Source organism: Ascaphus truei, chromosome 1 (genome assembly GCF_040206685.1).
Source record: "Ascaphus truei isolate aAscTru1 chromosome 1, aAscTru1.hap1, whole genome shotgun sequence".
Classification (NCBI taxonomy): domain Eukaryota; kingdom Metazoa; phylum Chordata; class Amphibia; order Anura; family Ascaphidae; genus Ascaphus; species Ascaphus truei.
In genome coordinates, this window is record NC_134483.1 from 412435456 (window position 1) to 412459308 (window position 23853).

Genomic DNA, 23853 nt, shown 5'->3' on the forward strand with positions numbered 1-23853 from the left:
TTGCTTCATTCATTGTAACATCGCCAGAAGAAGAGATCAGTGTATCTCGAAAGCTCGCACAAATAAAAGCATTTCGTTAGCCACAGAACGGTATCGTCTATTTATTTTTTGATTATTGAAGCTCGGCTAACACGGTACTGATACCTCTACATGTGTGTATATATATATTATCTCTTACAGATTTGACCTAATATAATTCTTATTTTATAAGATATTGATTGGCTTCCACTTTTAACTTTTTCTACTTTCACAGAAAAATAAAATAAATTCCGAAAATTAGCAAATTGCGCATTGATAAATATCTACAAAAAAAATGTGGTTATTAATTTTTATATTTAGGTACCATGGAAACCTTAAACAATGGATTCAAAATGCTTATGATCTGGATATTTTGTTTGTAATGCATTGAATATTTGCCTACCATGTGTTGTGGTTGTAAATGGCATGTAATGCTTTATGTATACGGATATTAAGGGCCCTATTTACTAAGCGGTGTTCTGCCATGCATCATCGGCTGATCCTTATGGCCTACTTGAACGGGCAGTAAGGTTTTATACGGCATCTGTCACATTACAAAATAAGGACCCAAGTCTGTATTTGCTCTACAGACACCCTGAGAAACTTTTGTGACGTCTGATACCCAGTTACATCTATGACAATATTTAATGTTCAAAGCAATGTCCAGCTACCAATACAATGCAGTAATTGTGACTGTCATGGGAGACCAGGTTATTTACACCTTTTTACCAGGATCATTCATTGAGCAAAACAATTTAATGAAATACATTTGAAGTTTATTCGCATAAATTTGCTTACACACAATGATACACAAAAAGACACACTTACTTTGGGACTGGGGTCGAAAACTAGACTTTCCTATGGGCAGGGAACTCTGTGGGAGAGTTTTACCCTGACTGGGACTTAGTCCGGAATCTCCTGGAACCCAAATCGGCATAAAACTTAATTCGCCACCGCTACGTTCTGTTCTGAGAACTTGGTCCCTCCTGACCGCGAGTTACTCCAAATCCTCTGGAACTCAAATTGGCATAAAATCCCAGCCACGTCCGCTATGTTCGATTTTGAGAAGTTGGGTGCAAAAAGCTGGACTTAGACTCAGGCGGGCAGGCTTTTCAGGCTTGAAATCGAAAAGCAGGTTGCTCTGCTATTCACACAGAAGCAACTTTGAAAAGCCCACCCGCGCCCTTACTACCGGATAACTACAATCTGATTGGCTCACAGATTCTTATTGTATTCTGAGTTTCATTCACAAAACTCAGCAACCAATCAACGCCTGGGAAAATTCCCAAGCAACCAATCGGAGCCAAGCCGGCTAGAAAAGCCGGGTCAGCGGGAAATCTGAAATAGCCAAGGGGCATGCTCAAGCCTGCCACCTCTCTCCCTGGCTATCTCAATACCACCCGCTGGGGAAGGCTCCACAAGGTCTGGCAGAGCAAGTGGCAGCCCAGACGACTGTCATTGATCTTCAGATCTGGTACTCTCCCTTTCCCCGCTGACCAAATGCTATTCACACCTCTGTCATCCTCTGACTGCTTTGAACTCCAATGTCCAGCAGACTTACCGGCGCCTATGGGTTAGCTCGGGCAGCTTGTTTGGATATCGGTTACGAATGTTAACACACACGACATTTAATAAAGTATACTTTAATACATTAAGGTATGTTGGTAATATACTTCTGAGTCTCTGGGTACAGGGGACAGAAGAAGAAAGATGTTGTACTTTTATTTCTATCTGCCTTATTCCCCACACACTATCTTTTGGACTCATACTGGACTCTGAGTCCCCCCTCAACCTTATATATGGTTGGGGTACCCAGAAACCCTACATGGGTTCTGGGTCATATTGGCACTAGCTGGAGTAGCCCCCTTAACCTAGGGATTCCCTCAGATACAGGGATACTTATTCATGCCTGTGCCTCATTCTCCTTTCTGGGCTATGCTGAAGTAGGGTACCCTAGTTGTGAGTCGCGCTTGTTTTTTTCAAGGGGAGATATTGCCGGACAATGTGCCTACATGTATCCGAGAATCAGGTATGATTCCAGGTACATTTCTGGGGGAAGTGACAACTCCGGACCCCCAAACTCCTAGGAACATTCTGTTAACGGATTCTCTGCAAAAGCCCTCTTGAAACTCATACCCTAGCAATCCCTGCTCGCTGGCATGCCCGGAAAGGGAAAAACACATCAAATACTTTTATTGCATACAAGACATTGGAATAGTACGATGTTACTTGGCCCAAGAGCTAACTCTTGGACCCTTATACACGGATCAGGGGTAACCAAAACGGGCTTAACCTTTATTTGAGAGCCTGATTACCCCTTACCATCACAGTGACACACTCTGCTGCAAGTTGTACTGTGGACTTGCTGTGGCTCACTGCAGGATTAATTGGCAGTGAATTGAATTCCCATTCCCATTGTCATGTAATATACAGTATATATAATACTAGCTGATATACCCGGCGTTGCCCGGAGGCAGGGAGGGGGGGCGTGAAAGGCAGGAGGGGGGGGCGTGAAAGGCAGGAGGCGTGAAAGGCAGGAGGGGGAGGCGTGAAAGGCAGGAGGGGGGGCGTGAAAGGCAGGAGGGAGGGGCGTGAAAGGCAGGAGGGGGGGGCGTGAAAGGCAGGAGGGGGGGGCGTGAAAGGCAGGAGGGGGGGCGTCAAAGGCAGGGGGGGGCGTGAAAGGCAGGAGGCGTGAAAGGCAGGAGGGGGGAGGCGTGAAAGGCAGGAGGGGGGGGGGGGCGTGAAAGGCAGGAGGGGGGGGGCGTGAAAGGCAGGAGGGGGGGGGCGTGAAAGGCAGGAGGGGGGGGGCGTGAAAGGCAGGAGGGGGGGCGTGAAAAGCAGGAGGGGGGGGCGTCAAAGGCAGGGGGGGGGCGTGAAAGGCAGGGGGGGCGTGAAAGGCGGGGGGGGGCGTGAAAGGCAGGGGGGGGCGTGAAAGGCAGGGGGTGGCGTGAAAGGCAGGGGGGGTGGCGTGAAAGGCAGGGGGGTGGCGTGAAAGGCAGGGGGGGGCGTGAAAGGCAGGGGGGGGCGTGAAAGTCAGGGGGGGGCGTGAAAGTCAGGGGGGGGGCGTGAAAGGCAGGGGGGGGGCGTGAAAGGCAGGAGGGGGCGTGAAAGGCAGGGGGGGGCGTGAAAGGCAGGGGGTGTGTGAAAGGCAGGGGGGGTGTGAAAGGCAGGGTGGGGGTGTGAAAGGCAGGGGGGGTGTGAAAGGCAGGGGGGGTGTGAAAGGCAGGGGGGGGCAACACACACACACACACACGTCACCTAGAGCGACACACACGCGACACCTACCTCTACTTCCGTCCGCCGCCATCTTAGGCGCGCGAGGGAGGAAGGGGTTTTTTTCTGCCGCCGCCATCTTAGACGCCGCGAGGCAGCTGCAGCCTGCCTGGCCGCTGCCTGTTCCCCCGCCGGGGATGGAGATCAGCGGAGCGGAGGGAGGGTAGAGGTGAGCGGAAGGATGGGAGAGGTGAGCGGAGGGAGGGGAGAGGTGAGCGGAGGGAGGGGAGAGGTGAGCGGAGGGAGGGGAGAGATGACGCGAGGCAGCTGCAGCCTGCCTGGCCGCTGCCTGTTCCCCCGCCGGGGATGGAGATCAGCGGAGCGGAGGGAGAGGTGAGCGGAGTGAGGGGAGAGATGAGCGGAGTGAGGGGAGAGATGAGCGCCGGGTGTGTGGGGTGTGTGTGCGAGCCGAGGGGAAGAGAGTGGCAGTTGGGTGACGTCACACCCACCAATCTGATTGGCCACAGGCTGAGGACCAATCAGATTCACCGCAGCTAGTACCAACCTTTGATTTTATATATTAAGATGGGAAAAGGAGGTGCTGTTTTTAGCAGGAGGTTTGCAGCACAAGGTGTGTGTGTGTGTGTGTGTGTGTATGTACATATGTGTATGTGTGTATATATATATATATATATATATATATATATCAAATGGAAATATTACTGTATGCTCGTTTGCATGTCTTAGACAGGTGTGCAACCCTGCCTTTCACCATTAGCACACAGCACTTCCACTGCAGAAAGGGATTCTGGGAAATGACATGCAAATGAGCACACAGTGCAACCTTTTGCTTCAAAACCATTTAACATGGTCCCCTTTAAGCATGCTGCATTTCACAACTTTGAAAACACACACACACACACACACACACACGGTGCTGCAAACCTCCTGCTAAAAACCACCCCCCTTTCCGAAGAGAGATAAAAAGACTGGATTTAATTGGCAGGAGATGATAAATAACCTTCAAAGTTTCAGTATTTTAAAAGATCCATTATTAAGGCCATGTAATAGTGCAGATCTCCCGACCTACCCATTAAACCAGGTGTTGTCGGAGATGTAAAATACGAGTCTTGAAAACCCACACAAATTCAGCATTTTTTGGCAAATCTTTTTTTCGAATGTAATCTTTATTAAAATGTTCAGCTAGTGATGTATTTTTGGATTAAGTCGTCTTTATAAAACGTCCTGGCATTAGACTCAATGCTTTCAATGTTTTCTCATTTACTTAAGTTTATGCCCAATGAGAATATTATGGGCAGAGTTTGTGCTATCCCTATTGTCACAATAAATGTCATTTTAGTCTCTTTTGTGTTTTGAACGTATTGATGCATTGCAGTGGTTACTTATGACCTCTACCCATAATGCAATCTTTGGTTTAGCTTGGCTCATGCAGTGCTGTACTTCCACGTTCTGTATTTATGGCATTTCCTCCCCTAAAGTTAATATTACCCTAAACATTCATTATAATGCTTTATTAAAGGAGCAATTAGTGCAATAGTTATACATTTTTTTTAACAAATCATTTCTGTAGTGTTAGATGATACTTACTACTTTTTAATTTTTTTTATTCAACTTCATGCCATTTTTAATGAGTTTTAATATACTGAGCATCCTTTGAGTTTTATAGCAGGTTTTAGCCCACCTCCCAAGCAGTGCAAGATCTTTGTAACACTTTCCTGTTTGTGATTATCCTGGAGTTATCAGACAGTTCCTCTTGGTAACTGTGATTATTTGTTGCCAATATTCCCCGTAGTTTGAGCTTTAAACTGTAACAATAGATAATGTTACCTTCGTAATACAAGAATACATTGTAGCTACTGAGTTACACTGACTGAAGGATTGATTGAAACTGAAAGGCGGCCATTTAGTGAACCCTGGGAAGCAGGATCTTTGCTGATCGATTACGGGAGAATTAATCTATCGGCAGCTTAGATAATTAGTATTCAATAAAGGTAATCTGAGGCTACATATATTAAAACAAAAATATATATTTTTAAATTGCCGTTTGGATGTCTTCTTTAATATGCAGTTGGTCTAATAGTGTTTTAACCTATTATGATTTTTTTTTGTGTGTATCACTCTATAACAGACTTGTATTTTTGAAGATATTGTAGATGAGCTTAGAAAATGATCTACCTGTACTTTCTATGTATGGGAGTGATGCATGCTTATTTACGTGTATGCCATTTACATAAATAGCCATCATTATTATTGATCACATGAGTAATGTCCCTTTAAAAAAAGGACTCGGGAGTCATTGTGAGGCCAATCACCCAACTCTGAAATACTCTTGTTTTAACAATACACACCATTCTGTTCCTGTAGCTGTGTCTTGTATGATTTTTCAGGCTGAAATTGGCCTCCTATGTAACAGTTTGGATGGATTTCTTTCGGAGAATAAGTCTAGTAGATCTTGAGCAACAAACTTGGCTGGAAGCTGGAAACTGTTTCAAATGACCCTTTCCAATATATTTTAGTTGTCTTTTCTATAACTTGGTAGAAAACGTTTACAAGAATTGACCCCCCCCCCTTTTTTTTTTAATAGTTTAATAGGGATCAGTAGGAAGGAGGGATATATAAATTAAGAGATAGGAAGGGGGAGGAGGAGGTGACATCTTTAATTATTTTTTTTTCTAAAGTACATGCAATGTTAGGCTAAGGCCCCGGTCTCTCCGCTGTAACGCGCGCCCGCGCTTTTGGCGGCGCGTTCAGCCGATTCCCCGGTCTGCAGCTCACTGCAGGAGGAGAGACCGGGGGGGGCGTGGCGGAGGAGTGACGGGGGCGCGGCCATGACGTCACCCGGCAGGTTCGCCCTCATTGGCTGAACCGCCGGGGGGCGTGCCTAATCGCTCGACGCGAGTCCTGCTCTCAATTCTATTGAGAGCAGGAATAGCTCTCGCGCGAGCGCTGCGGCCCCCCTTGCAGCGGGCCCGGCGCCATTGCGGGGAGGGCTCTCGTGCGCGTGGCGGACGCTGTAGTAGGCAGCGGGGGCAAGGCCTAAAAGGGGAGTCAGAGTTTCGCATCTGGATCCCACTAATATTTCATGTCCAACAACCTCAAATTCTGGACTTTGCGTGTCAATTTGAAATGGACCAAACAGTTGTAGTGTAAAATTACCTTCGAAGTCAGGTTTACACTTTGCTATTTTTCACCCTCCGTTGATTTGTCATTATAAATGGTTCCTATTTAAATAGTACAGTGCCAAGCATGCATAGATTAGTCGGATAGGCAGGCAAACTAACAGGATTTATGTGCCAAAAGATTTTCAAGTTGTAAATAACTTCTCAGTATCCCGGACGCTAGATGGATAACAGCACATACAGTGCTAGTCATTTACAGAAGAAACACTTTAGATCTGTAAACTTCTTTTTTTAATTTTTTTTTTTGCATTTGGGATTAGTAAACTGATATGTAGAGAATGAATTCACTAATCTCGTTCCGGCTTTCTTTAGTAAAGTGGCAAGGCTTTAAAGCGCTTAGTTATGCTTCGAAAAGATGAGTGGAGTAATCCAAGCTTCACATTGTTCTTTGGGAGTACAGTATCATAATGGATCAGCGGAAGCTATTAAGATTCATCAGTTTAATTATACGAGTGTGTCAAACACCGGTATGTCAGTCATTGTTCTGGATCACCTTGTGCTTAGAAGCACGTTTGGGTTATGGGTTGTTATTTATTTATTTATTTAACTCCTATCTATCTGTCGTTTTTGTGCCTGGATTTTTGTATGCATTTAAACAGTCTCTTTAAAAACCCAGGTGTATTTCGGCCGGACCTTGCTGGCATCGCATAGCAATATTCCATGCACACAAAAGAATTGCTGGGAGCTGTAGTTTGAACAATATGTAAAAACCGTTCTTGTGGAAGGTTTCTTTTATTAACTGTCATCATCCTCAGAATATATGTTCAAATAAATGTTGTGTAATAACTAAATTTGAGATTAATAGGCCCCTGAAGGAAGTGGCTGAGTCATTCACGATAGTCAGTGAAGAATAGGCTGCAAGACTGGAACACACACACATTGTCTGCTTACACACTCTCTTTGGTGTCATTCCCATCTATCAATGTCGCCTGGCTCTGTTCTCATTACAACGCTCTTCCACAAAAGCAACTTAATTTTCTTAAGGAGAGATGACACCAGATTCAATTTACCACCCATAACCCTTTTACTTGAATATTTTTTTTCTTCATTGATGCAATTCGGATGCATTATTGCAAACAAAAAAAATATTAAATATGCAATGAATCAACACATTCTGCTCTTTCCTCAGCACTGGGTAATTAAGAAAAACATTGAGGTTAATACTCTCATTCAATGCTAAGTTTATGTTTTGCCCTTATTCAAGTACCCTGTGAGGCGATTTCCCCATTCAGGAGAAGATTTTAGTCACATTCATTACAAGGTAGAGGAACTCTTTTCCAGCCCTGGGAAGTGGTCTCGTGTACTGAAAAGAGACATCACTCTCTTTCTATGGCACCTTAATCTGCTTGCTTTGAAACAGTCTTCCCCTTGTTTGAGAAGATTTGAGCTCCATTCAAATGAGCAAGTATGAGATGGCGTCACATCATATTGAATAGGGCCTATGTTCCTCTTGATACTTTTGCTTTGCTTCGTCTCTTTATGGCCGGTTCTGTCTTAATGGCTTCTGTGTTTCCCTGTGCTCCTTCCATTCCTGTCTCATACAGATAACACGTGCTACTTTCCAGTCAACTGGGCCTTATCCTGGCTTGGCATCAGAAAATGATGCTGGTATATGATAGCATTTGCATAACGGCTACGGACTGCTTCTTGGCAACCTCACGTGACTCTCTTTATCTTTCCTGTGGCACCATAGAAGAGGAAGCCACAGGAAAGACTAAATTATATTGGGCATTTGTGCTTCTGAGCCAAGTATTATTACTTCACTGTATTTTTATACAGCATAAGCCTTATACGTAGCACTGCAAGCATACAGAATATATACAGAGTAACAAATACAATACAAGGATAAGAGTTCCATGCATTTAAGTAAGCAGAGGGAGTGAGTGATTGGTTGATTCCCTGTCCTGAAGGACTTACGGATGCATGTGCTCAGACTATGGGGAACATTGGTGGGGGCTTCTGTCATCAGCCTGTGGTCTTCTTCACCATTCATGCTGTTTCATTCATCAGTCTCCTCCACTAAGAGATAGCAATATTCTCAGCCAGAAACCACATTAATAGAATGTATTTATTTCTAAAAATATTTTACCAGGAAGTAATACATTGAGAGTTCCCTCTCATTTTCAAGTATGTCCTTGGCATGGGACATGGTTACAAATACATAGTTACATTAAGTGAAAAGGGTTATACAGTACATTACATAAAAGACATTGCATGCACAGTTAAAGTTAATATATTATAGGCGTATAATAATATATATTATAGTCTCTGGTAGACTGTTCCAGTTGTCGGGTGCACGGTAAGAGAAGGAGCGACCGGATACTTTGTTGAAACTTGGGACCATGAACAGTCTTTTGGAGTCAGATCTCAGGTTATAAGTGATGCATGTGGAAGGGCTGAGGAGCTTGTTCATATAGGTGGGTAGGTTGCCTTGAAATTATTTGAAGGCAAGACAGGAGAGATGAACTTTTGCGCCCAGACTCAAGTGATGACCAATCTAGTTCTTTGAGTATTTCACAGCGATGTGTATTGTAATTGCATTGGAGGACAAAGCAGCATATTGAGTTGTAGAGGGTATCAAGTTTGCCAAGGTGAGTTTGGGGTGCCGTGCCATATACGTCCCCATAGTCTATAATTGGCATCAGCATCTGCTGTGCGATGCGCTTTCTGACCAGCAGACTTTGGGAGGATTTGTTCCTACTGTGTATAGTACACCTAGTTTGGCATAGGTTTTGGATATCAGGGTGTCAATGTGCAATCCAAATGTTAAATGGGAGTCAAACCATAAGCCCAATTATTTGAAGCTAGTAACAGGGGATAGATAGTATTAGAGTTGGTTCTGATATGTAGCTCCTTCATTGGAAGCATTAGAAATGTAGCCGTGGTCCCAAATACCATTGTTAGTCGTGTCCGTTTTTAAAAACAGTTTTGTTTTGGGAAATCCAATTTTCAAGTCTCAAAAAGTCAGATATAATAAGTGTGTGTTCAAGGTCGGAGAGGCTAGGGCTGTGTGCGCATAAAATTGTGTCATCTGCATACATGTGTATTGAAGCTCCCATACAAGCTGTAGGATGATCATTGATGAACACTGAGAAGATTAGCCCCAGAACAGAGCCTTGCGGGACACCACAGGTGATGTCCAAGGGGTTGGAGTTAGTGCCCGAAACACATGTTCTATCTGATAGGTAGGAATGAAACCAGTTTAAAGCATGCTTCCCTATTCCAGAGCACTGGAGTTTGTTTAGCAAGATAACATGATCAACTGTATCAAAAGCCTTTGCAAAATCTATTTGCACCAGAATGGGGTGCAAATGTGGATATTTTTTGTCTAGTAAGAAATTATGAATTGTAAATGAATGGTTTTGCAATAGTTATGTAGTTCCTATTTAAAATCCAAAATCACATTTTGGGGTTTTGGTCCTTGTTTTTCTTTGGTATTACAAAGGAATCACATTTTCTTAATTAAAAAAAAAAATGCTGGCCCACGTTCTAAGGCTTTGGTCCCGCTGCGTCCGGCGGGGCGCACGGCAGCGGACCACCAGCTCCTTTACTTGGCTGACTGCGTGCTGTGACGTGTCAGCCGGCCGATGCTGCAAGCTCCTAGTGATTTGCAGCTCTGACACGTCACGTGGTGCGGCAGTCAGCCAATGAGGGAAGGAGCTACGGATGGGAGGCGGCTTGGGAGGGGAGCAGGGAAGGAGCTGCGGGGGAAAAGTGTGTGTGTGTGTGAGTGTTGTGTGTGTGTGTGGGGGGGGGGGGTAGACAGCACCACGATCTCAGACCTGGCAAAGTTTTACCACGTGTCCCCCCCCCCCTCCCGGCTCCCTACAGACCGCATATCGCGGTCAATTGCCTGTCAGCGCGCTGCCTGTCTGCAGTGCGGGCGCGCTGACTGAGGGAGCGGGGCCTTAGCCTTACACAGAACCTGTGGGAAGTCCTGATTCCTTCACAGTGAATGAGCATTCTGTATATATGTTCTCTTATAGGGAATAGTCCCATGATAAAATGCACTGTTTTTATATAACCAGCATTTTAAACATTTAGCAAACTTCCTAACAGAAACTTATAATTATAACTTAGTCAGCTGTTTTAAGATCTCATTTGTGATGTTTGACACTGCTCTGGCAGTGAAGGTATTAAACAGCAGTCGATACATGATTTTTTTCAGAAGCAGTTTATATAGAAGTTAAAGGAGTTAAATCCACCCTAAGTAATGTCCATTAAAAAAAAAAAATAACTATATTGGACTTGGGGTATCCTCCAGACCTGAGCCACACTATTTTCACCTCCTGGGACCTTTAGGTTCCTGAGATACTGATGAAGTGAAGTTACCGGGGCATTACTTCCTGGTTTTTAATGGGGATTTAAATGGCCATTAAATAGGAAGTCACAACTGAGGATATTGCACCTTCCTATTGGCCTGAGTTTTTGCACCGTCCTATTGGCCTGTGTTTTGGCATCTATTTTGTTTCCCCTAAGGTAGAATTAAACCGGTGGGAGGGCGATGAAGGTAAATTTAAATAACTCCCAACTGCCGGTGGAACCCTTATATAGGCTACTAACTGCCACCCATAAGCTTCTCAACCACCTGCCTTCCCTGTACTTCCCCACTGATCATCCTAACTGCCGAACTGTCCAAACAACAAACTCAAAAAAGGTGCCCCAAGCAACCAATCAATGGGACATCATTACCACCTAGAAATGTCCCTGTTTTAACCAAAGGGCAGTGCCAGTGCGGATAAGCTGTCTCCTGGCCAAAGACCAGGGCTCTGCAAATACGCAAAACATTGAATGAGGAGGTTATTCCAATAAAAACGGAAACTGATTTTTGTCATGTTTTTAAGATATTACAATCATTTATAAGATGGCAACATAAATTGAGTGCACCGTGTACCTACTAACTCAAGAAATCCATGCAGCTGCTGTAGGGAAGTGATTTCCATGCTGCTTTGTGCATTAGAAATGTTGTTATTGCTTTATGTACATGCTTGACATCTTGTTATTGGTTTGCTGTAGTGAAAATAGGAATAACTTTGTGGGACTTTTATTTTTCTTATGTATTTTTAGTACAGAACTGAATGTGACTGTTAACAAACGGGGACAGAGTTAGGCTTTTATAACTCAATACTGAAAATTACTTAAACACTCGAGAGCCTCTGTTCAGTACTACACCTTCTGAACTCCTTTTAATAAAGCATTTTACAGCGCTTAACGAATGGGAGGACTTCTCATACCTCTGTTTTAACTGGGGTCAAGTAAAATTACAATGTATTTTTTTTCGATCACTTAAATTCAGTAGTGCGCTGCACGTTTCATCTCTTCCAAATACTACACCTATTTTGTGTAGCCAGTAGGTTTTAGGGACACGCTTGTGATACAGCTTAACCCTGTTATAGCGCCATCCGCTACAATGAGGATCTGATTATAACGTGGTTTGAGCGTGGCTCCCGATTTCAAAATGCAGAGGAAGCAGAAGATATCCTACCTTTCTTAATTCCCTTCTGCCTGCTTTTCTTGATTGGGTGCTCTTGCTGCCGACACCCCCCTCCCCTCTGGGGGGGTGGGGCGCGGCAGCAAGAGCACACAATCAAGAAAAGAAGGCAAAAGGGAATTAAGCGCTTTGTGGTGGGGCACAATTAATGATAATAGCAATCAAAATGTTTCTCTCCCGGCTGGTTGAGATTGATTCTGCCTGCATCATTGATAGAGGTAAGGGATAGAGTCCCTTTAACATTTGGTATTGAGGGTTTCTGTGTGGTCAAGAGGGGTACTTTTACCTACTGTGTACTGTATCATGGATAGAATTAGATTACATGTAAATGTAGGCCAGTAATTCATGCTGTTATCTATAACTTGTGGTGAATAAGCAACTTTTTTCCTTGACTGACACACACACACACACACACACACACACACACACACACACACACACACACACACACACACACACACACACACACACACACACACACACACACACACACACACACACCTGATGCCTGGTAAGTCCTGTGTGGGGGTGCTGCTGCGCTGGCGGATCTGGGAGAGTTATCCTAGCTCTCCCCCTCCGGTCGAACGCGAAACCCCTGATGGCGGCCATCCCCACAAATCCCCCCCCCCCCTGTGATCCGGTTATAGTGCGATCGCATCAGGAGGACCCCAAGCACCGCGCTTTAACGGGGTTCAGCTGTAATTGGCACATCTAGGTAATGAGTGGTATTTCATATAATGAAGTTCTGTGGCTATGAATATAGTGTGTGCATACAGTGAGATTGTAATAGCAATGATTAAAGTAAACATACAATGTCTGAAAGAATAAATGGTTTGTAAGATGAAACGGAAAAGAAAAGCATTATTAATAGAGGAGTAGCTCTCTGGCGGGTGAAGCCAGTTCCAATCGCCGTCCAATGTCCTTATAACTTTGAGCGCCTAGGCAGCGAAATTAGATTGTAAGCTCTACGGTACAAGGACAAGCTGTGCCTGCATAAATTGAATGTACAGCACTGCTTGCATGATCAGCTCTATATTGGAGCAAATATTATTGAAACATTTTTGCACCCAGTGATGATTTTTTTTTTTTTTTTTTACATTTCTCCTTTGGATGCATTGAATCATTATTATAATAATAATAATAATAATAGTTTGTTCTTGTTTAGCGCTGCTAGTTTTACGTAGCGCTTTACAAAGACATGTTGCAGACACAGTCCCTGCCCCGTGGAGCTTACAATCTATGTTTTTGGAGCCTGAGGAACAGGGAGACAAAGTGACTTGCCCAATGTCACAAAGAGCTGACACCGGAAATTGAACCAGGTTCCCCTGCTTCAAACACAGTGCCAGAGTCAGTGTCTTCACTCACTGAGCCGCTCCTGTGCCCAAACATCTGGAAAATAAAATCCGTCATCTGTGGCATACAATATTATTACAGAGAAAAGGGACATTTTGCTGTATAAAGCATAGATTACCACCATGGAGGGCCCCCTAGTGGGACTTGAGAGATTTACAAAGGAGAGTAAGTGACATGTGGAACATATACACTGAAAGATACCGGAAGCAGGAACGAAAAGAGATGGCATGCAGCGACAACAAGAAAGAGATGTCAAGAGAGAACGAAGAAGTGAAAGAACAGTTTCCTGCATCAATAGCCTAGTTATTATATTCCACTAAACGGAATTCGCCTTCTTCTAAATGAGACTTTTTGAAGGCCCAACTCCCAACCATCTTGCTTCCTGTGCTGAATGTAGTTGGGGAGAAGTTTAAAACATTTTTGAAACAGTGGTATAGAACATAGGTTTCATTGAAAGGAAATGGTAACATAAAAAGGAAAGAGTGACGGATTTTACTTCTAAAAATATTAGAAATGTTAGTAATATAATCTAAATAAAAATTGCCCAAATATAATTGTTGTGGTGGTTGCCCATTTCAGATCTGAGATTCCTATCCATCTCCTTGATTTGTAAGCGAGCCCTAGCACACATACATTAGTAGTCAGATCTATACCACATACTATCAGAGAGCATCACCATGCAGCCTTCTCTAGCTGTGAATGTGTAGTACCGTGTTGCAGTAGTTTACAAATGTCAGGTGTGATGTTTTATTTATCTGTTACTAGTTACCCTCCCCTTGCAACCAGGAGTGCCATATGCCAGTGTTTGCAAACATTTCCCAGTCTGTCTTGTGGCCAGAGGATTGGAGGTCCTGCACAATCTTTTATTAACGGGGCACGCAAAGGAAGCAATGTAATGAAATTATGAAAGTTCCTGAATTAATTATGATCTGGAGTATGAAAACGAAGCTCTCTGGAGTCGGAATCTCATTAGCCATTCACTACCATTGCATCCTTATTTGGAGCGGAGGCAAGTTCAGCTACTGATTTTGGACTTGATTCAAACATGAGAAACTTGCTGGCATACGCTTTTTTTTTGTTCAGTACGAGGGAGTCCTAGAGGATTAATTTGCCCACTGCTGGATCTATATGTTGTCTCACTAGGTGGCTCGTCAGGACTTCTCCCTCTTGCGTTAATGAGCAAAGCCTTTATGAGTTTGGCAATATGAATGTGAAGTTAAGTAAGTTAGGGGGGGGGGGGGGAAGGTTATACTATATGGTAATATAAAGTAAGGCTTATAATTCTTATGTTTTAAGAATTAAGTATTTTGTGTGTGAATAGTATGACTTGGGTTGTAAACCCCTTGGAGGAGGAATACAGTTGCCCCAATGTTTTTGTGTCACTTGTTATTACCCTGATATGTTATACCAGTGTTTCTACATATATACTGCAGAGCGGTTTCTCTGCAGTGATCATGAAATACCATATTCATGACCTGGCCCTTCCATAAACCACAATATGTTTCAGGGCTTGTAAAAGAGAACTTAAACAGCAACACAACCAAGTTTGAGTAACCAGGTCTTTTCTTTTTCTTCTTCTTTTAACAGGCTGCTGCTATCTTCAACTCTGCATTTGGGAGTTTTTTGGTAAGTGCTAATAACATTGTTGTTTTCCTTTCTTCTGTCTCCCCCCCCCCCCTCTTTTACTGTGAATTTAGCGCAACCTGGCATTACGCAAAAATTAGATGTCAGTGAGGAGATGTGTGACATCTTTAGAAGTTATAGGTATGCCTAGTCATCATTTGTGTTCATAAACACCTTCTTTGCCCCTCTGGCAGCATAGGGGTTAATCCGTGCACAGCTGTGCAAAGCATTGCTGGCTGCTCCAGCTTCCCATGCTTTAATAGACTCATTAGCTGCTCTTAATGGGTTTTAATGAAGACACATGTCAATACATTGATTTTTTTTTTCTTCCTGTTTTAATGAGGCATCGAATATCCATTACATTGCATTGAGGGGATGAAGGATGGTGAAAACAAAACCATGAACAATCAAATACTTTAAAAGATTAGACAAATGGTTAGGGATCTTCCACCTCAGCTGAAATCTTTACTGAGTTTTTGTGTACAGCCTGAATTGCTTGGTGGCACTGTACTAATTGTGATTTTTCTTTGCTTGGGGCATGTGGAAATACTAATAATGTGTTTTCTTGTATAACGCTGACCATGTACGCAGCGCTGTGCAGAGAATACACAAGTCCCTGCCCCGTATTGCTTACAATCAATGTTTGGTGACGGGGGCACAAGGAGATAAAATAACTTGCCCAAGGTGACAAGTTGCTGACATTGAGATTTGAACAGAGTTTTATTTTTTTTAGTCGCTTTCTTTAATCACTGAGCCACTCAAACATCCCCGTAAAGAATCGGGTTGTGTGAAAGTAAGAGAGAGAGAGAGGGGAAAAACACATGGAAGCCGCATTTCCTTCTTTTGGAAGTATCCGTTCTGCAAGTACAAAGTAATATTTACTATGACTGCGCACTTCTGTGATCTGGAACACAAACATACAAACATTATTGGAGCGTCCCCTGTCTAATCGGAGATCTTGATTTCAATAAAGGAAGCTCTGCAAACACCAATAAGGAAGCTGCTAGTAATGAGAAGGACTCTTGTGTTAGTACAGTGTTGCAGGGCAGCACCACACACACAATCAATGTGACAGACCTGATAGGGTTTCCAAGGAGAAGTTGTAGTGGGGGTCTGTTTATATGGACATTCAGGGCCATATTTTCTAGAAAATGCAAATTAAAACCCCCCCACTTTTTTGGCCAGGCAGAGACCTTACAGTCCTTACACATGAATGGACTGTAAAGGTCCATGTTGATGAAGACATGCTTCTTATGTTTTATGGAGTAGCATGGCTTGGGTAAATATGGCCCTCAATATGTCCAAACAGTTTAGAGGGGAGAAATTGGATATGAATCCATTTTACTGCCAGACGAGCCACCAGTGCATGGTGTTGCTCTGTATATTATATCACAGAAGATATCGATTTCTTTGTTTGTTAAAGAATACCACCTTAAGTGTCTTTCAAATGTCCTATAAAAATCCAAGCTTAACTTTAAGATGTTTTATCTTCAAGGGCTGTTGGCTCCTTGAAACATGGCTGCTGGTTACCTTGTGGTTTTGGCCATTTTCAACCATACCAAGCAATTGAGAAAACCCCTGATTTTGATAAAGGAGACCACTCTGGCACTGCTATAAAATAATAACACAAATCGGTCTGATTAGTGAGGACTTCACTTTTTAACTCTTTTGCTGCCAATGGGGCCTCTTTGGTAAGGAGTGGTATAGACCCTCATTGCCTGGGCAGAGATGGCCCTGCAGTGTGAAAGGGTCTCTCTTAACCAGGGAAGATTATAAGGCCACTCGCATTTAATGACATTGAATAACGGGTAATCAAAGCACAAGCTTAGAAACATGCACATTTAGTTGTGCTTAATGTGCCTACAGCCATAATGACTTGGCATATCTTGCTGTAGAGATGCCCAGGCATTTTTGTGACCAAGGTGCTGTGCCATAAAATACCAAATTGAGTTAATGACGGTGACATTTTTCATTGTTTTAGACTAGGTAATTGATGCCTATGAAATAAATCTAACCTGTACTTGAAAGTAATTCTGTAGTTCAAAGTTCTAGTAGCCGTAGTGGTCCTCAAGATGTGTAGGTTTGTTGTAGGTTGTGATGACTATTGGGTAGGGTGACCAGATGTCCCGGTTCTTAGGGCCCAGTACCGGCTTTTTAGTGTGTTGTCCCGGTTTTCCATCCTGCTGGTGAGCGCCAAGTGCCGTTTGCGCATGCGCAAGAGCAGCTGTCAAGAGCCGCTGTCAAGAGCCGCTATGCTCTTCGCGCATGCGGAGTCGACAAGCGCCGTCTGCACATGCGTGACATTTGTCCCGGTTTGGCTGGGACAAATATGGTCACCCTGCTATTGGGGTCACCTCACAGGTCTCATCTTCAAGTGTACGTATAACTAATTCTGGAAGGTCCCTGCTGTACTATTTTCACTTGCAGCAGGGAATCTGAAGCATGCAGGAGAGGAGTTGGGCGTTAGTATTATTGGCTTTACTTACCTAAATGATAAGTTATACGTTTTATTCACACTCCCTGTCATGTGTTTACACACAGTCAGAAAAACTTCTTAAAACAAATAAGAAAAACGTTTCTTATTGTCAAAAGGTATCAACCCCCTAATTTTAACTAATTAAACCAGTGTCGTTTGTTCAATTTGGTTTTCTCGGATTACATTTGTGCAACACAACACTGGTCCTGTGCACCTTTAGTGATGGTGCTCAACAGGAAAACAGCAACCCGCTATGTAACATTTCCCTCCATTTCTTGATCCAGCCTATAAATAATCAGAAATATTTGTATAAATCATTAGTGAGGCTGGGCACTAATTTCAGGAATAAAGTTGTAGGTGTTGAATCATATCAGCTAACGTCATGCTTCTGACTGGTATTTATCTTCGCCTCGGTTCTAAATCAAACATAATGGTTCAAGCCCAGATGTATGACTGATATGTTCGCTTTCCCTATAGTGACTGTTTGGCGTTTCATGAATTTGGAATTTGTTTTTGAGTGAGTTCTCCTCTGTCATTTTCTGGTGCTGGAACATAGTGCTGGAGCACAAAATGCTTATTCAATACTCCTCACAAAGTACCACCGGTGGCTTAGCATTTCTAGCTATAAGTAGTGAAGGCCCTGTAAGGTCATCCAACCTATATATATATTTTACTTTAAATTGACGAGGAAGGTCAATGACTTTCTGTAATCTTCGTGCCGCCAATAGCTTTGCGATGTATTTGCTAGAATGATTACATGCACATCCAATGCTGTGGACTGAATACACCATTTCACTCTATTTACAAACCAAGCTCGTCCCATCAAGACACACTGCCAAGGAATTCCACCTGGACACAGAAATCAGAGCACTATTCACTGCAGGCACATAGAATGCACTCACACGTCCCCGATGTACACACAACCCTTCTTTTGTTTGCATTTATAGATTGTCTGGGAAATGTAAGCAGGACCCAGCTATGAACGTGACTTAGGCAACATTTCATCGACATTTATTGGATCAAATGTTTTTTTTGTTTTTTTTTAATTTAAACCTTTTCCTTGTGAAGATTCTTCAATCACTGCGTCTGTTTCCCGATAATTCTTTGCTTTGCTTAACCCCATAGCTACCACAAGGTTCTGCAATGCGTTTTCCAGGAAAGAGCCAATTACAACAACAACAAAAGATACTTTGCATTCATATCAATTGAAGGGAGGTGAACACAGGCACATCCATGTGGCAATTGTTGTTTATTATATACAAAATGAAGTGTACGGTACTTGTTTATGCATTAACTTGTTAAATAATGTCCCAGCTCCAATTAAAATGCTTGTTTTTTAAGAACTAATTGTTATAGAAAACAGTTTTTTTTTCTTAACTCGGCGGATAATAACTAATTATGAATGAATTCAATTTACATAAATTTCAGGCCAACAGAATAACTTTAGAATAGTGCCGCTGAGGATTTCTTTAAGTTACGACAGTAATGTCATTATCTCCTCCTCATTTAAACTGTTCGCTTTACAATAATTATAGAGCTTAATAAGTGATTTGATTTCTCTCTTGATGAGGTTTTAATAAAATCTGAGAGCATTTTAGTAATACAGCATGGCTAGTTATCAAAGGCAGTGGTGCTGAGAAGCATGCAAATCTATTCCTGGAGCTGCTGTAGGTAATATCTCTGTTATATACAGTATGCTACTGTACATCAGAGCTGTAATAACAGAGCAGTAACCACACAGTGGAGTTTTGAAGAGTGCTCTGAGACTTTGCTGTGGGGAGAGATTGATAGAGATAATTTAACGATTAATGTTTGTGTGACTGCTGATTGGATTTAGGACATGACATTTACCTGAAATGGTGCTGCATAGTACAGTGCCCTATTGTAGTCTGCCTCTGCAAGTATACGGTAGTCATATTTTTGTTTTTACATGGTTGAGTGCTGGGATCTTTTTCTCCATATTGCATATGTTCAGCAGTGTTCTAATTCTAAGTTGGACTTAGCTGCCAATCAGGGCTGGAAATGCACCAGGTACAATGGCAATTTTCTTTAGGATATGTGTAGCTTTCTGATTGGCTCAGATTGTTCTCATGTATACTGGGACACGGTTTCACCAAGAGAAAATCTTTAGAATGTTCAGTTAATGGGGGAACTGTACATTTGAACTAGATGGATATAAAATTGGCTTTAAATTTCCCCACATGCCGAAAAATGATATTTGACATGATTTCTATGGAGTAAAAAAAAAAAAAGCCCCACAGTGAAACGGCAAAATTAAGTTTCTCCATATCCTACTTAATATTTTCTTTTTTGTCCACTTACAAAACAAGATGTACTTCCTATAAACTTACCCTAAAATGTTTTGGCGCTGCAGGGGTTAAAATGTTTATACAGCTTGACAGGATCCGTGCCAGATGCAAACGCATTAGTCAGAGTGTCCATTTTTCTTGCAAATTTGTGACACAGATTTGATTAGTGGAAAGACCAGCAACTTCCAAATCTAATTTTTGACGGCTGGGCCAAATTTTTCATTTCTATTTTGTTTGACTTCTTTTAATCATGATGGATTTTTTTTCAATAAATTAAATTATTAAAAATGTATGTGGTGCAGCTAATAAATTAGGTTAGTTTACTTTTTAATTTATGTTTATTTAGTTCATTTTTGTGAATGGTAAAAAAAAAAATGGGGTGGTGTTTTCAGAATAGTTTCTGGTATATGATATATTCCTACTTGATTGATTAGGGTTTTCCGGCGCTCGAACCCACGTCCTGTCAATGGCAATTGTCGTGGAAGTGAGCTCTGATACCCCTGATCAGAGATGAAGGAATCCCAGCCATAGGGGCTTATTCTTCAGATATAGATCTTGCTGTCAATAATTGGAGTATATTAATGCTTTCCATGTATGTATAATTGTATTTATTTAGCAGCAACAATGTACGGAGCGCTTTACAAAATTGCAATACAAGGTAAATAAATTGCGAACAGATAAATGGCAACGTAAGGCAGAGGGAGACACTGCCCCAAAGAGCTTGCAATCAAAGTGGTATGTTGGGCTTACAGGCACAGCAGGAATAAAATAGCATTATTAAATGGGCAGTCAGGGGAGGTGCATCTGGAGTTCATAGAAGAGGTATAGATAATGAGCTACTTCTTTGAAGAGGTGAATGTTCAGCTGGGTTTTGCATGTGGAAAGTGAAGCTGCTTGACGAATATTGAGTGAAAGAGTGTTCCATGTGTAGTGAGAGATTCGTGAAAGAGATTTATGACGGGGGAGGGCTGTAGAGGTAAAGGGTGCAAAGATGAGACAACCTTGGGTTGAGTGTAAGACACGAGTAGGGGCATAGCGAGAGATCATGGTTGAGCTATATGGAGGTGCAGAGGAGTGTAGCACCTTAAAATAAAGGAGAATTGCATAGGTTATACAGAAATTGATAAGAAGCCGGAAATCGGAAGCAGATACGCGATTTGAAGAGCAGGAGATGATTCGGGCAGCAGCATTTTTGAATGGACTGTAAAGGAGAGAGCTGTGAGGCAAGGAGACCAGATAAAATAATGTTGCAGTAATCATTACGGGAGAGAACACAGACATTCTGCCAAATATTTAGCATTGCCAGAATTTCATAACTCTTACCAGAAATTAACATTTTGAGAAACTATCCGGTTATACTTTTTTTTTTGTGTGTGTGAAGCTTGCTGTTTTTACCCCCAATTTTTTTAACATATAACAAAAGAAGCAATGTATCCGTCACTTGTGAAATACCTGTATGTGCACATCCTTGGATATACTTAGGTGCTACTTTTTCAGCCTATGCAAAACTGCTACAATTTGGCATATTTTTATTGATTGTTTAACTTTGACGAGCACTTAGTGCCTGATAACGTTTTTGATTCTTGCCAAAGTATTATGCTATTATAGTGGGCTTTTTCAAAATACTAAATTAAATATGGACGAGTAAAATAATGCTGTGTATTGAAATACTTCCTTTTCTCTTGTTTGTTCATTAAGGTGTTTTGGGGCACGTGGCTTAATAATTACTTATTGGTTATATAGGGATACACCAAATAAGTAAACATGGGAAGGATGTTGGTCCAAGGAGGAATCTGCCATTATTTGAAGTCATGAAGGAATTTATTTTTCCCCTTATGAGATATCATTAGATGATATTTCACTGGGGTTTTTTGCTTGCCTTCCTCTGGATTAATATACTGTAAATACAAATACAGGATTCTGTCATGGGAGACCAGGCAGTTTACACCTTTTTTTACCAGGATCATTCATTGAGCAAAACCAGGCAATGACATAAATTGTAATTTACTCTGCATAAATTCACTTACACACAATGTAACACAAAATACAAACGAAAAAAAAACTTCCTGGGGGTCGAAAACTAGACTCTTCTAGGTTCAGGGAACTTGAAGTAAGAGTTTTACCCTGACCAGGACTTAGCCCGGAATCTCTTGGTTCCCAAATGAGGCGCAAAGTTCCACACGCTCCCTTCTCTTCTGAGAACTTGTACTCTTTTGACCGCGAGCTACCGCGGATCCTCTGGAACGGAAAGCGGGATCAAATCCCAGCCTCAACCGCTACGTTTGAGTTTGAGAACTTGGTCGCAAAAATCTGGACTTAGAATTTGGCAGGCAGGCTTTCCTGGCTTGAAATCAAAGCTGGTTGCTCTGCTATTCGCGCAAGAGCAACATTGAAAAGCCCGCCCGCGCGCTTTCTACTGGGAATCTCAAAACTGATTGATTGGCTCAGACATTTCTTATAGTATTCTGAGTTTCATTCATGAAACTCAGCAGCCAATCATCGCGTGGGAACTTTCTCAGCAGCCAATCAGAGACAAGCCGGTATGAAAAGCCAGGTCAGTGGGAAATATAAAATTGTCAAGGGACATGTGCAAGTTTGCCACCTCCGTCCCTGGCTATCTCAATGCCGCCCGCTGGGTCAGGCTCCACTAGGTCTGGCAGAGCAAATGGCAGCCTGGACGTCTGCCATTGTCCTCCGGACCTGGGTACTTAAGACTTTCCCTGCTACCCAAATGGCTTTCACACCTCCTGCATCCTTTGGCTACTTTGAACTCCGATGTCCAGCAGACTTCTAGCACCTATGGGTAGCCCTGACAGTCTGCGTGGGCATCGGTTCTGAAAGTCCCAGCACATTACTGTACACAACAGTACATTACAATGTATTAGTAAACTATACTTTAATACTTCCCTAAGCCCTGGTATGGGGAATAGACTAGAAAGGTGCACTTTTATTTCAGCCTTTATTCCCCACACACTGTCTATTGGACTTAGACTGGATTCTGAGAGTCCCCTCACAACCTTATCTATGGTTGGAGCACCCACAAACCCAATAAAGGTTCTGAGCTAACTGGGCATTAACTGGGGTACCCACCTTGACCTGGGGATCCCCTCCGCTTCAGGGACACTTTTCATCCCTGTGCCCCATTTACCTTTCTGGACTATGCTGAAGCAGGGTACCCTGGTGGTGAGTCGCGCAAGCGTTTTCAAGGGGAGATATTGCCGGGAGAATGTACCTACATGTATCTGAGAATCAGGCATGATTCCCGGGTACATCTTTAGGGGAACCGACAACTCCGGACCCCAACTACCTAGGCCCATTCCGACAACAATTCCTCCGCAAAATCGCCCTTGAAACTCTTGCCATAGCAATCCCTGCTCGCTGACATACCCGGAAAGATAAAAACACATTAAATATTTTTATTACAGGTTATGCATTATATAGTCACAATGTTACTGGGTCCAAGAGCTAACTCTCTTGAACACTTATATACGGTTCAGGGGTAACCCAAAACGGGCTTAATCTTTATTTGAGAGCCTGGTTACCGCCTTCCGTCACAATGGACGAGTAAAACAATGCTGTGTGTTGAAATACTTCCTTTTCTCTTGTTTGTTCATTAGGGTGTTTTGGGGCATATGGCTTAATAATTACTTATTTGGTATATAGGGATACACCAAATAAGTAAACATGGGAAGGATGTTGGTCCAGGTAGTAATCTGCCATTATTTGAAGTCATGAAGGCATTTATTTTTCCCCTTATGAGATAACATTAAATGATATTTCACTGGGGTTTGCCTTCCTCTGGTTTAATATACTGTAAATACAAACACAGGATTAGTATCTGTTGTCTAAATGTAGCATTGGTTGAAGTCGATGGACACAGCCTTCCTTTTTTTTTTTATACACCTCATCTACTATGTAACTATGTACTGTAACTGGTTGTGCAAATTTTTAATTCCTATGAATCAGTGGTGGAATTTTCTTTGGGTCAATATCTCTTTGGTTTTGGAAGTTATTTGCTTCTGGTCGTTGCTTTCTCCTACAAGTCAGGGCTCTTTAAATGGCCGACCATGGGCCAAATTCACAGGCAAGGGCCTTGGCGGGGCCCATAGACAATCTCCTGCTCGTTGCTTTTCAGTTTTCAGACAGACCCGTGTCATATTTTCACACTGT

The 23853-nt window shown here is 42.5% G+C and overlaps 1 protein-coding gene across 3 annotated transcripts in view; it reads left to right on the plus strand.

The window, feature by feature from the left end:
* Positions 1 to 23853, plus strand: part of SLC10A7 (solute carrier family 10 member 7) — a 267589-nt gene that overhangs the window by 102977 nt on the left and 140759 nt on the right. For all 3 annotated transcript variants that reach the window (XR_012803825.1, XM_075613981.1, XM_075613991.1), the window contains one exon: positions 14863 to 14901. Coding sequence is in view for 2 of the 3 variants with exons in the window: in XM_075613981.1 (XP_075470096.1) it covers positions 14863 to 14901 (39 nt within the window). In the remaining variant the exon portion in view is untranslated. The remainder of the gene's footprint in view (positions 1 to 14862; positions 14902 to 23853) is intronic.